Here is a 13,306-nt window from a genome sequence, read left to right on the forward strand (position 1 = left end):
TGGGCTTTTAAGTCTTCATCCACTATACTTTAACAATTCAGCCAGTATTCCATCGCAACCTAGTGATTTTCCATTTGGAAGTCTTTGTATTGATGCCAAGATCTCGTCATCCATTATTGATGGACTTAATTAATCTCTAGCTAAGCTTTTTCAGGCCTATCACCACGATATAGTTCCTTGATACATTCTCACCGTCTCTCGTTCTTGTCTTTAGGGTCTGTCAAATATCGTCCATTTTTGTCCTTTACAGTGGTATTGGTCACCTTTTTTCTTTAATTGAAGGTTCTTATCTTTTGATACATCTCATGTTATTCTCTTTATCCAACTGTCCAATTTCTTTGCATTTCTCATACAGCTATTCAGTCTTTACTAATATGCATTTATTCTTTATTATTTTATTTATTCGTTTTTACTAATATGACTCTACTAATGCACAGTACTCTTCATCTGCCTGAAAATTTTTCAACAAAGAACTAAAAATTGTACCATATTGTCTTTCTATATGAGAGGAAAGGCAGACTCATAAGTATGTTATGAAGCTTTTATCCAACAAAATTTAAATTTTATTTTGTAATATATTTGCTGGGACTAATGTTAATACCATGGACTTGTTTTAATTTATTCTAAAGTTCGAGATGTCTCTGATTTCCCTATTGCTTTCACAACACATGGCACTAAGAGGACCAGCAATCATTTAAAAGAAAAGTCTTAATTTTTGTTTTATTTGTTGCCCCTCCCATTCATTACCACACAGGCTCACAAGAACAATGGAAACTTACTGTTTCACCATAGTCAATTAACCTTATAGTGATGTCAAGGGTGCAAAGTAATTTGGAAAAAAAACTCTCCATATAATCTTTCAGTTTAGTAATTTTAGGCATTACTTGTAATAGTGGTAGGTCATTAAGACGCAACACTGAAACTGTACTTATGTTAATGTTTGTAAAATACTATATAGTACATGGACTAGGCCTTATCAGCTAAACTCTATAGTTAAAATTCCATTCATTTTTTTTAAAAGGATTTATGAACTGTTCCACTGAGACCACTTATGCTTGTGGATACAATGAAAGTTACCACTTAGAAAAGCTAGACCGAGCAAAACAAATATTTTCAATTCATGGGGAAAGCAAGGAACGAGTCAGAAAGTTAATCTAACCATTTCTGAACAAGGAAGAGGTTTCATCACAACCACATTTTTGAAGAGTTTGCCTGCCAAAAATATATATTTTAGCATCAAGATCTTTAGTTAGTAACCAAAGGCTTAACTACATTTCTTGTAGCTGCCAAGTTGACTTCAGCAAACTAACCAAGCAATGTTGTGATGTAGTAAATTGATTACTTTACCACATGCTATATTAATGGAATTTTTAATAAAGCGTCCTTATTTTCTTTGATACTATCAAGTATATTCAAAATCCATAGCTAGACTTTTACTAACCGCTTAAAAGTGATTGTTTTGGTAGTGCAACAAATATTTTAAAGAGCAGTGAATAATCTCTCCACATTAGCTTGCATAGCTGAAAAGTTCTCATTTAGTTTGCATTTGTCTAATTTGACTTATTCCCTTTTAACTCACAGTGTATTTTGTGATTGAATTTTAATTAACTCTCTTGGTACCAAAGAGTTAAAACCATTTCAACTTTAGTACCAGCAGAGAGACCTAAACTAAACTTGGCAATAGATAATAGCTCTGTGGTAAATTAATCAAATACCTGATTTTAATATGCTCCCTTTTTTCTCCTGGAAGCTGGTACTTTGCAACTTTGCCCATACAATACCACGTATCTTGTCAAAAATGTATTAGGTAACGTCTCACAACAGTAAGATATGCCTATACAAATCCTACACAATACTACTATATGTAGCATTTTTTCTAGAGCCATAGATTTTGCTAAATTAATTTTTCTGCATGGACACCAAAAGGTTGTATTTTTAAGACAAAGAAGTGACAACTTCCTCATCTTGTGACGTATCAGCCCTTGAATCTAGCAGCCATTGCATTAGCCAAAGTATTTCTTTAGTACTATTTATTTTTGCATTTGATATATGTAATGATCAGGTGCATACACTACTACTTGCATATAAGGCGGAGCAATTAAATCAAGGATATTTGACTGAAGTTCATCTGAACAAATTAGTGTTGGAGTAAAATTCAAGAACTGAGTGGAAGTCTTGTTACCATAAAATATAAACATCCGACCTGGAAAGAAATAGGTAAAAACATTTAATTATAAAATCCTCAAGTATAGCCCATATAACATTAATTAAGTACACTGACTACATTTGGAGCAAGAGTCTAAGGCTAGGTCTATATGTACATCATTTCAGCAGTGCAGCTGTACAGATACAGCTGTCTTGCTGCAGTGCATCTGGTGGAGATGCTCTATGCCGACGGGAGAGAGCTCTCCTGTCAGCATAAAAAAACCCCATCTCTGCGAGTGGCAGAAGCTATATTGGCGGGAGAAGTCACATGCATGAGCACTTATGTTGGTGTAATTTATGTCACGGTGGGGCGAGGGGTGTGTGTGGAATATTCACACCCCTGACTGACACAAGTTTTGCTGACAGACTATGTCTTCGCAACAGCCTAAGACAACTGTTTTCCACCAACACCACAAAAAGGGTTCCTTAACTAGGTTAGGCCTCAAATCTGATCCACTTTTAGATGTTTAGAAAATTTGTCACCAGTAAATTAACAAAATAACCATTTTTAACTAACAAGGTTTATTCCCAATTCTGTTCTGACACTGCTGTTGATACAACAAGGAAGTTAACACCATGTTAACTACCAGATCTATTCAAAACATAAAACTATTGGTCTTACCCAAGTTTTGTCGAAATTCAGATTTCAGTCCAATCTGTAGCAGCTGATTTTCAAACAAAACTCCATTATTTTTACATACAAACCTAGAGAAAGATAGGCACATTAGAAAGGTAAGAGTTTATATTTTAACTACAAGACAAATTATTACAAAGCAATCAAAGCCACAGAACTTAAAAGTCTTGTGGACAGCATAAAGAAGAGAATTGTGGGCCCAGGTGCCTTGAAGTAGTCAGTAAAAAGGACAGACAACAGAAAAATTGTAAACTTAATGAAATGAATTTATATTATAGCCCACACCTTCCTCGTAATGATCATTATTTTAACTATTCAAGTTTATTTCAATGTTATGTTTAAAATGAAAATACGGAGGAAACCAAGACACACAGACATGCTATATAAGTACCAGGCAACAGACTTTTCAATACAGCATTAATCTAGTGGATTAATGAACTTCAATTCAGTGTTTCACCTACTAAGCACTTGAACAAAGTGCACTTGCAATACCAATACTCTTGGCTATGCCTACCTAATCACCAGTTACATTTGTTCTCAACCCCAAATGATTGCAAAATGTGGCATACAACTAACACTGATGAGGAGAGGCCTAGTTTTAGAGCAGCATGTGGTATTGCAGGTGAGCGCTGTGCTGCACTGGCAAAGTTGTGAATGAGTATACAGCATATACAACACAGCATCTATAACCAGCTCTGTGCATTACCAGTCTTACTGCATGTCTAGAAAAAACACTGGCCACTTTGAAAAATAGTGGGTTAATACTTAGTTTAATCCTTTGCTTTGTGATTTTTGATTATTTTGTGATAATGCTCTGGAAGTTGCCATTTTTGCAAGATTTTAGTATTGCTTACTTGTGAATAAGCTCATCAGCATCATGCACAGTATCAGCTGGTTCCTCAGAAACTATCTCAGATGAAGCCAGGTCAGGGCTAATTCAAGCAGCACAAAGGAAGAAAGGAGGTAGCAATAGAGATGGCAAGAGTTATAAGTTAGTAAAAAAAGAGAGCTTAGTCATTTCCTTTATTTCCTCCCTCAGAACAGCACTTTGGGATATGACACACCAAGGCCTACATTTTTGAACTAAGACACCTGGAGTTAGGTACCTAAATTACTTTAGCAATCTAAGCAACTGGATTTTTCAGAGGGGCTGAACACCTGCAGTCCCCACTGATTTCAATGAGAGTGGAAATGTTCAGCACTTAAAAATCATACCACTTTAGGCCTCTAAATCCTTTTTAGACATCTAAGTCCAGGCACCATTGTGCAAAAAATTTGGATTAAGTCCATATTTAAGAACGCCCATTAACTTCCATTAGTCTGCATACGGATGCCAGGTCCTCATTGCCACGGATAGCATTTCTAGTTACATTTCTGCTTTTCTCAAACTCGAAAAAAACTGCACTGCTTGAATGAAAGAACAAGCATTGCCAAAACAATTTAAAACAATTATGCAACAGTAAATACGCTGGTAGACTGTCCAGAACATCCCTTAACCAAGTAACAAATTTCCTCCTTAATCCCACCTTACTACTTATGGAAAAGTGGCAGAGGTTACTGTAGAAGACGCTTAGGTAGTAACTACCTTAAACAAGCACTTTACCAAATGCAACGACTGCAAACAGGGTAGGGGTCAGCAATGCTAGTCATTTTTCTGCAGCAAATGTCCACATATAAAGCATTAATGCTTCACCCCTGTAGATCACTCCTGAACTAGTAGCCTAACACTAAAAATGAAGAGAAAGGACAGAGAAGAGGTACAGCAGATGCCAGCTCTAAAACATCATTTAACTTTACTGCCACATACTAAAGGTTACCATGTATGAGCCACTTAAAATTTGTCTTTAATACAATCCACTATCTTGCAAGAATGAAATGTTTTAGGATGAAATTTTTCAACCATAGCAAACTGCAGGCAAGTAGATCGTGCCTGAGCCGGTACTTTCCCCTGGCAATTTTACAGAGCTGTGCTGGAGCACATAGTTATCCCTATACTTAATAGGGAAGTAGGAACACACAAAGCATGACTGCTGTATACTGCAACGGCTTAGCTGCCCTTCATTACTTTAAAGACTTGGTCCACAGTAGTATTAAATCTTGTTTAGTAGATATTATAAGCCGAGGTTTGACACAGTGGGAATTTAAAAAAAAAACGAACAACCAACAACAACAAAAAAACCCTGGTCGACTAGGCAGTTTTAGCTGAAAAACATTTGAATATAGTTAAGTGTTCAATGACAAGAGATTCAGGTTACATATTCTATTTAATATTAGCTCTGCTAACATGCTAGAATTCGGCTAGAAAAAGCTAGCAGTAAGATGGATCCTCTCATGATATTTACAGACACCCAAGAATTTAATGTCTTGTGAACAGTGCCTGAAAGCTTTATATTGAGAACTTCACCCAAAATGCTGGTAACCATCAATAAAAGCAGTTACTGATCATTGAATTAAAAAGGTACGCTGGAATGTAGGATAATATGTACTTTTAAATACAAAGGACATTGTTTAAAGTTATTTTTGCTTCTTCACAATGAGGCCATTGACTGTAGTTAGGTCATAAACAATATATAAAAGCCAAATTAAATATGCCTTCAGGTCTGTGACTGGTTTAATGCATTCAGACAGACTATGTTTAATAGCTCTAGGAGATCTGCTGTCACAGAGAGACAAATTAGCAATAACCTACCCACCCCGGCCCAACAACTGTGATTGCAAGGACACAAACGCTAGAGTCCTGCATGGCATAGGAATAAGAAAGGAATTCTATTCAATTTAGGCTAGATAATCCAAAATGTGAAATAACAGTTCACTACTACAAACTAATACATTAATACCTACAGCCTGATATTGAAATGCATGGAAGAACAGCTTACCTTATGCACCTAAAACTGAAAGCAATAACATAGAAATCGTTTATGGCCAGGCCCAAAGTTATCCACTAACCTTATCATTGCATTTAAGTCTTACTGTACTCAATATAATCTGGATATTAAGCATAAAATAACACGCTTTAAGCTTGCCCTTAGGTGATTATATCAGTATATGAATTCCCTTCACATGACATTAAGTAGGACTGACAAAGCTATGTTGTTCTTCAGGGGGGAAGTTTCAGCTGTTTGTACTCTTCATAAGGGTAGGGTAGAAAAGGTGGAAGATAAGAGGCACCACCTACTCCCAACTCAGGTGAGAATTATTTTAACTACCTTGCAAAATTATCTTCAGAGCCAGGAGCAAGAGGTGCAACCACAGAAGCAGAGTCTGAAAATACATCCACCAGCAAACTGCCAGTAGAGGAAGGGGGAGGAGCAGAGCTGGTGAGAGGAGCTGCACCGAGGCCCAGAAGGTCTGCTGATGGAGAAGGAGTAGACTGTAGAAGATAAAATGGAACACTTTAAAGTTGCATTTAATTCATATATACTAATACAAAGCCCAAACACAACTGTGCCTCATCCCCCGCTCCCCAATAAAGACTGGCTCAGATTTTTAAAATAGTTTTGTCTGTAGGAAATAAAGATATTTTCCACATGTGGCTATCACCTTGCCCTTTAAATGGCCTCAGACAGGTAGTTTTATAGCCAAAAAACTACTAGTTTCCCATAACTAGATTTTACCTTCCCATAAAGCCAGTTGTAAACCAGATATCAAGAAGAACCAGGGTGCGTTAAGTTATCTCCCTCCTTCACCTTTGAACATTAAAAGCAGTACAGGTTAATCTGTACTATTTTGCAAAGTCCAACTTTACACAACTCTAATCCAAAAATACTTTTGTGTCCCAACATGACAGACTATTGTGTAAACCTACATTTCAGGACATTTTGACAAACCCAGATGCCTAAAACTGATGTTTTCCTGAATATTAAAAACCCTTTCCTTTTAACAAAATATAGCTTTTTGTTCATATACCTGAATGTTAAGTTCTGAAGCCATGCACACACTCAAAAGAGAAGTATTGAGACTAATAAGCCAGAAACCAGAGTGCTCCTAAATTAAAGTTGGTTAAGAAAGGAAATAAAATCTAGTACAAGATTTCCCAAAACAAGCAGAGCACCAACACTTAAGTTGCAAGGAAGTAAAATGAACGAGGAGTTCCAGTGGATGGAGAATCTGGCATTAAAAGTTTGAGGAACTTATATTTCTTGGACTGTTGGTTGGGAATTTTCCCTCTTCCTCAAAAGGGAAGGAGATCGAGGGAAAGGTACTTAACTCTCTCCTAGAAAAGCAAGATATTAATAAGTGGACATATAGGGACAATTTACTTATATAAACTCCCAGTCACAATGTGTACAGGTATGCAAGTTGTGATTCTATAGTGACGATTATAATGAAAGTTAAATTGGGGCCTTATTACACTTATTTGGAAAGGAAATATTTTCCTTCTTGTAGAACTTTACAAGATGTGCTAAACAGAACTAGATTTATTTTTTTTCTAAAGTTTTAAGTGATTCCACTGTAAAGTTCAAAAAAAGCCACAAGCATTTAAAAGTGACCATTTTTAAAATCAGTAATGGTTATTTGGGACAGATTCTCTGGTTCACAAAGCAAACCTGAAGCAGCTAAAGATCTGCATTGAGATTTCCCTCTACACTGGCAGCTCTACCACCTTTGTGCTGGAACCATACCCCTTCCTGCATAATGGGTGCAGCATGGGAGATGGCATGGTTGAACAAGGCACCACTGTACCCAATTCTACATTGGAATAAGATCCTTGGTCTTTCACCAGCAGCCTAAGTCTATGCTGCCCCCTGCAGGTTTAATTTATGTTGGGGCTTGGCAGTGGAGAATCAGCAAGCTAGGACAGACTTGCTGTCAGTCTCCTGAGCAGAGCCTGGGTGCAGTGGAGAACCAACCAACAACTTCTCTTTGGGTCCATCTAGTTTAATACAATTAAAAACTTCAACCTTACCACATATATACAGTACTGACAACACTTCTCATACCCTTCATCACCACTGATGGTCAAAATTTTCAGCAGTGACCCGTGATTTGGGGTGCCCAAGTTGAGACATCTTAAAGGTGCCTCAGTTTGAGTGCGTCTCTCATTTTGAGAATTATGTTAGGACAAGCATCTTACGTTGGGTACCACCCCTCAAAAATATATTTAAAAAAAAAAAATCAAGGCCAATATATATCTGTGGTCACAAGGGGTCTTCTAAATCCACTTTGAAAAGCTAATTTGTTGAAGAAGTGTGCTGCAAATTAAACTCCCATTATACATAAAGACAAAGTTAAGGGGAAATTTCCATGTTATTGATTCTCTTTAAAGACAAAAAAACCCCATCATCATGTTAAAATTTGAAGGGAATTAACATGATCAACAGAAAAATTAATATCAATGGTATGCTAAAGACACGCACGCAAAGCATTTATTGGCTTGGGTTAAATGTTTATTACTTCCCTTACCCAGGGAAGAAAAGCAGCAAGTGACTAAATTAGTATTAGGTATATACTAATGGAAAAAAAATAAAGACAACAGAGTAAGATCCTGACTTACTGGGAATTCTGAAATATCCAAATGCACTTATGTCAAAAGGAAATTGCAATTACCAAACAATAGAGGTAGCCTAGCAACGCCAAGGTTTTAAACTATTGTGCAAATTTCACCCTGCAAGAGAACAGAAGGTCTTGAATGGGATGGAGTCTAGTTTGGTGACATTTCTAGTATTTGCAGAGTAGCTATGAGGGAAACCCAGGAAAGTATAGCGACATCTGTCAGATAATGGAGAGCAGGGGAACATGAGAAATTACAGCAACAGGAGGATTTAGAAACAATTTAAAAAGTTTGAATTTCTTAGTTGACTGTATATCAGTGTTTAAGACAACTGGATATTTAAACTGAAATTTGCATGCATGTTAATAATTCACTCCCAAACTACTTCCCAAAGTAGTGCAGGCTTTGTCATGAATAACTGCAAGCACCAAAAAGCAAAAAGTTTTAAGACTTCATGCCTGCAACAGGACTAATTAAAAGACCTCAGAAGTGAAGAATCCTTTAAACAAACAAGGAACTCCTGTCTGAAGGTTGTGGATGGCTAAACGAGAAGAATTCAGACGAGATGGGCGAGGTCTGGGCCCAGTAACTAGTTCAGCCAGTGAGCCCTGAAGTGGAGAATCAGGCAAGGCCTTCAACAGTATGCAGAAAAAAAAAAATCAAGTAATCAGCAACAAAACCAGAATTGTGTGTGCGCCACTATTCACGTGCTTAACCTATGCATCCAAATATCAGAGCTGCAGGAGCAGATTTGCTATTACACACTTAAGTTAAAACAACGAGGAGTCCGGTGGTACCTTAAAGACTAACAGATTTATTTGGGGATAAGCCTTCGCGGGTAAAAAACCCCAATTCTTCAGATGCCTGGAGTGAAATTACAGATACAGGCATAGATATACTGGCACATCTATGCCTGTATCTGTAATTTTCACTCCAGGCATCTGAAGAATTGGGGTTTTTTACCCACGAAGGCTTATCCCCAAATAAATCTGTCAGTCTTTAAGGTGCCACCAGACTCCTTGCTGTTTTTGTGGATACAGACTAACACGGCTACCCCCTGATACTTCACACTTAAGTTAGGTGCAGACACTTATTTATGTCTAAACTAGAATCACACCAAAAGTGTTTCAGAAGGTAACAGGTTCCGCCTCAGTCTATATTTCTATGCAATAAGAAATAAGTGAAGCTCTTCTATGGGTAGAGCAGTATAAACTGAAGTTAGTTGATTAGAAAGATGTTGTTTGGAACCTCTCCCTACCCTCTCCCAGGCACTCCTCCCTAACAATTCAGTATGAAACACTGCATGGTGGAAGAAACAGTATACAAGAAAGTTGGCTTAATATCCATTCAGAAGAAAATGGAGGACATCATCATCTTGGGATGGAAAACTTGGATCACTAACTTTCAAATATAGTGGAGTTGTACCATTCACTATGAGAGTTCAATAGGGAAAGCATAGTATCGTCACTAAGTCTAAAAGGAGAAGCAATTAAAAAGATGGGCACAGAATGCGTTACAAGACTAAGAATAGACTGTTAAAAAAAACTTAGAAAATTAATCCTAATAGTTACAAATTTTGGTTTTGTTTTTAGTCAAAAGAGATAATGAATCTCATCTTAGTTAGTCGAGTAGACAGCACTCCAGCACAAAACCACCTTGCAATTCAGCATAATTGGTAGATACAGATCAGGAAAAGCCCAGGATTGATGTTGTTTAAACTTAAAATGTGCACCAATTTAATCCAAGTTATGACTTTATATAAATGAATATAAGTAAGGGTTAAATCAATTTAAAGTACATCCATGTTAGATTACATTAAGTACAAAAAAGTCCAGCAGTGTCCTGAATGCTTTGAAACAGAAAAATAAACCGGTAAAAGTCAGTCTGTACTAGAGAAAATTAGAACATCTAGCTTAATGTTTCACAGAACTACATTACAGATAATCAGCTTCTAAGAGTGTTAATGAAGTTGATTATTCAAACACACTTTGTCCAAAATTTATCCCACGAATGAGAAAATGTCAACCTTTTCTTTTCAAAATGTTACTTTGAAACTGTTAAAATATGTTTAACTATACACAGATTATCAAAAGCACACAGTCTTGGTCTAATTTGGCCCCTCACAGACTTCAACTTCTGCAAATTCTACCCACTACTTCCCTCACCTTTAGAATTAAAATACAGCTTTTCCAGCTACTTTATACAAACATCAGGAGTCTCAAATTTAAGAAACAGTGAATGTACAATACAAGTCACTGAACAAGCAAAATGTAAGGAATCTCTGCATTTCCCTCCTAGAAAATCATAATAATTGGTATTAGATTGGTTATCACAAATGGTATAATTACTTAAAGAAACATACCACAGTACTGGCATTAACAGGGGTGGATTCAGTGCCTCCATTCACATCAGAGTTCCTCTCCTTTTTGATCTCTTCTAGGTCAGTAACTGTGCCAGGGCCTTTCTTCTTCTTCAGCTTAGCCAGAATGGATGACTCCCTCTCTGGAAATGGAGGCATTTCTTCTAGCACAGTGGCCTTGCCATGAAATAAGCTAATATTAGTTTTCAATACAACACATGTGTCTTCAGACAGGTAGACACTTGCAAGAAAACAGAACATCATCCCAACCTTTCAAAGGATACACCACTATAGCATTGCTTCTTGAGTCAGAGTACAGAAATCAACCACCTACGCAACAGTCAGCAGCACATTATGGCAGAGCAATAGCTCTGCTATAGTTAAGGTTGAGAGTTGCTTACGGTTTAAAAGAATTAAGTGCTTTAAAGCCATACGCCGACTGATTTATTTGCTGAGCCTCATGGGGATGCACAGTAGGGTTTGTGATCCAAATTTAGGGTCATTTGAATAAACGATTCCTGAGATGCAATCCCCTTAAAAAAAAAACATCACATTTATAAAATATCCTGGATTTGATCCTTCCCAAACTGATATCACCCCTTGGGATTTGTCTCAGTAGTTCAGAGCACCCATGTGCCTTTGGAGTAGCAGTATTGAGAGTTAATAAGTTTAGAGCTCCAGGTCAAGTTGACCTAAACTGACAAAACAGTGAAATACAACACATGCAGCAAGACTAGAGGGTTTGCAGGCTGTCTGTTGTCACAGTAATTGGGTGGCTCAAGGTGACATGCTATGGATACTGAATCTAGGGCTTGGTCTACACTACCCGCCCCAATTCGAACTAAGGTACGCAACTTCAGCTACGTGAATAACGTAGCTGAAGTCGAAGTACCTTAGTTCGAACTTACCTTGGTCCACACGCGGCAGGCAGGCTCCCCCGTCGACTCCGCGGTACTCCTCTCGCCGAGCTGGAGTACCGCAGTCGACGGCAAGCACTTCCGGGTTCGACTTATCGCGTCCAGACTAGACGCGATAAGTCGAACCCAGAACTTCGATTTCCAGCCGTCGAACTAGCTGGTAAGTGTAGCCAAGGCCTAAGCAACACTCATGCACTGAGAGTTCAAGTCCTAATTTGTGGAAGTTTTTGGAGAATGTTACACTTAAGTTAGTTGTTCTTTGCCTGCGTTTTATGGAGGCTCCTTTTTGAAGTTTTGTTCTGGTTTAAAATATTTTAAAGTGCTCCAAAATCCACATACAGATTCTGATTTTACTTTAGAAGCAGTCAATGAAATAAGCACTAGTGATATAGAAGATAAAGACTGTGCAGTAAGCATTTGGAGTAATGTAATCATCATGACTTATGCTCCTCAATCCACTGCGATCAAAGGCAAGTCATCACTGGATATTTGCTCAACAGCTTCCTAATACACAGCCACGCTAACATTCAGATTTCTTAACTCTTTTGGTGTAGAGCAAGGGAGTATGATGGGGTGGGTTGGAGTTGTGAGGTGGAACGTGCAAGGGGTGTTGAAGCAATGCAGGGGCTCTACCCTTTTAACAACCTTTATCCAATAGGACTGTGCTCTGACATAACTACTGAGGGGCTAGCACACACCAACACAGAAATCCCTTAGGTCACATCTACACTCAAATGCTGCAGTGACACAGCTGCGCCACTGTAGTACTCCAGTGCAGACACTTACTACAGAAATGGGCATCTGAAGAAGTGAGGTTCTCACCCACGAAAGCTTATGCTCCCAATACTTCTGTTAGTCTTAAAGGTGCCACAGGACCCTCTGTTGCTTTTTACAGAAATGAGAGTTCTCCCATTGCTGTAGGATCAGTGGTTCTCTAACTTATTTGATCGCGCCCCCCTTCTTTGTGCCTGTAGCATCTCCCACCACACAAGTACATATATGGCTGCCCAGCTCTGAAGGCAGAGTGGAGAGTGGTGACTGCTGGCCAGGTGCCCAGTTGTGTAGGCAGCGCCACTGCCAGCAGCAGCACAGAAAAGGGTGGCATGCTATGGCATTGCCACCTTTACTTTTGTGCTGCTGCTGGCAGTGGCGTTGCCTTCAGAGCTGCATGCCCGGCCAGCAGCCACCGCTCTCCAGTTGCTTCTTTCTGAAGGCTTAGTGGTTTTGCACCCCATGCCCCCAAAGAATAGATTCCATGCCCCCAGTTTGAGAACTTCTTCTGCAGGTAATCCACCTCCCCAAGAGGCAGTTGCTAGGTAACGGAAGAATTCATCTATTGACCTAGCACTGTCTACACCAGGGATTAGGCTGGCTTAATTGCATCTCTCAGGATGTGGGTTTTTCACACCCCTGAGAGAGGTTGCTATGCTGATGTAACTTTTCAGTGTAGACCACTCCTTAATGTAAGGAATCATCCAAACACTGATTTCTAAACCCAGTTCAATGTCTAGCACTTTGACGAAAAATTGAGTTTCCGAAAATATTTTTACTATGATCCTTCAGTGAAATTCCGTGCCTCTAACTGTTGCTCTTTAGGAGCTCAAAACTGTTGACAGAGCAGAAACGAAAGGGGGTGGGGGGTGGGGGAGGAAGGAATTTATCTGCCTAAAAACTTTGACACAGCATTAAGGTTGCCTGGC

At 38.5% G+C, this 13,306-nt stretch overlaps 1 protein-coding gene across 6 annotated transcripts in view; it reads right to left on the minus strand.

Moving 5' to 3' along the window:
- The window catches only part of AP2A2 (adaptor related protein complex 2 subunit alpha 2), a 102,383-nt gene that overhangs the window by 17,044 nt on the left and 72,033 nt on the right, over nt 1–13,306 (minus strand). For 2 of the 6 annotated variants that reach the window (XM_034770322.1, XM_034770321.1), the window contains exons 14-19: nt 10,693–10,866; nt 8,813–8,962; nt 6,046–6,209; nt 3,694–3,771; nt 2,828–2,910; nt 2,114–2,203 (exon numbers count right to left, since the gene is read on the minus strand). In XM_034770322.1, coding sequence (XP_034626213.1) covers nt 2,114–2,203; nt 2,828–2,910; nt 3,694–3,771; nt 6,046–6,209; nt 8,813–8,962; nt 10,693–10,866 — 739 coding nt within the window. The remainder of the gene's footprint in view (nt 1–2,113; nt 2,204–2,827; nt 2,911–3,693; nt 3,772–6,045; nt 6,210–8,812; nt 8,963–10,692; nt 10,867–13,306) is intronic. The other 4 variants (XM_034770327.1, XM_034770326.1, XM_034770325.1 and 1 more) reach the window with 3 other exon arrangements.

This window comes from Trachemys scripta, chromosome 4 (genome assembly GCF_013100865.1).
Source record: "Trachemys scripta elegans isolate TJP31775 chromosome 4, CAS_Tse_1.0, whole genome shotgun sequence".
Lineage (NCBI taxonomy): Eukaryota > Metazoa > Chordata > Testudines > Emydidae > Trachemys > Trachemys scripta.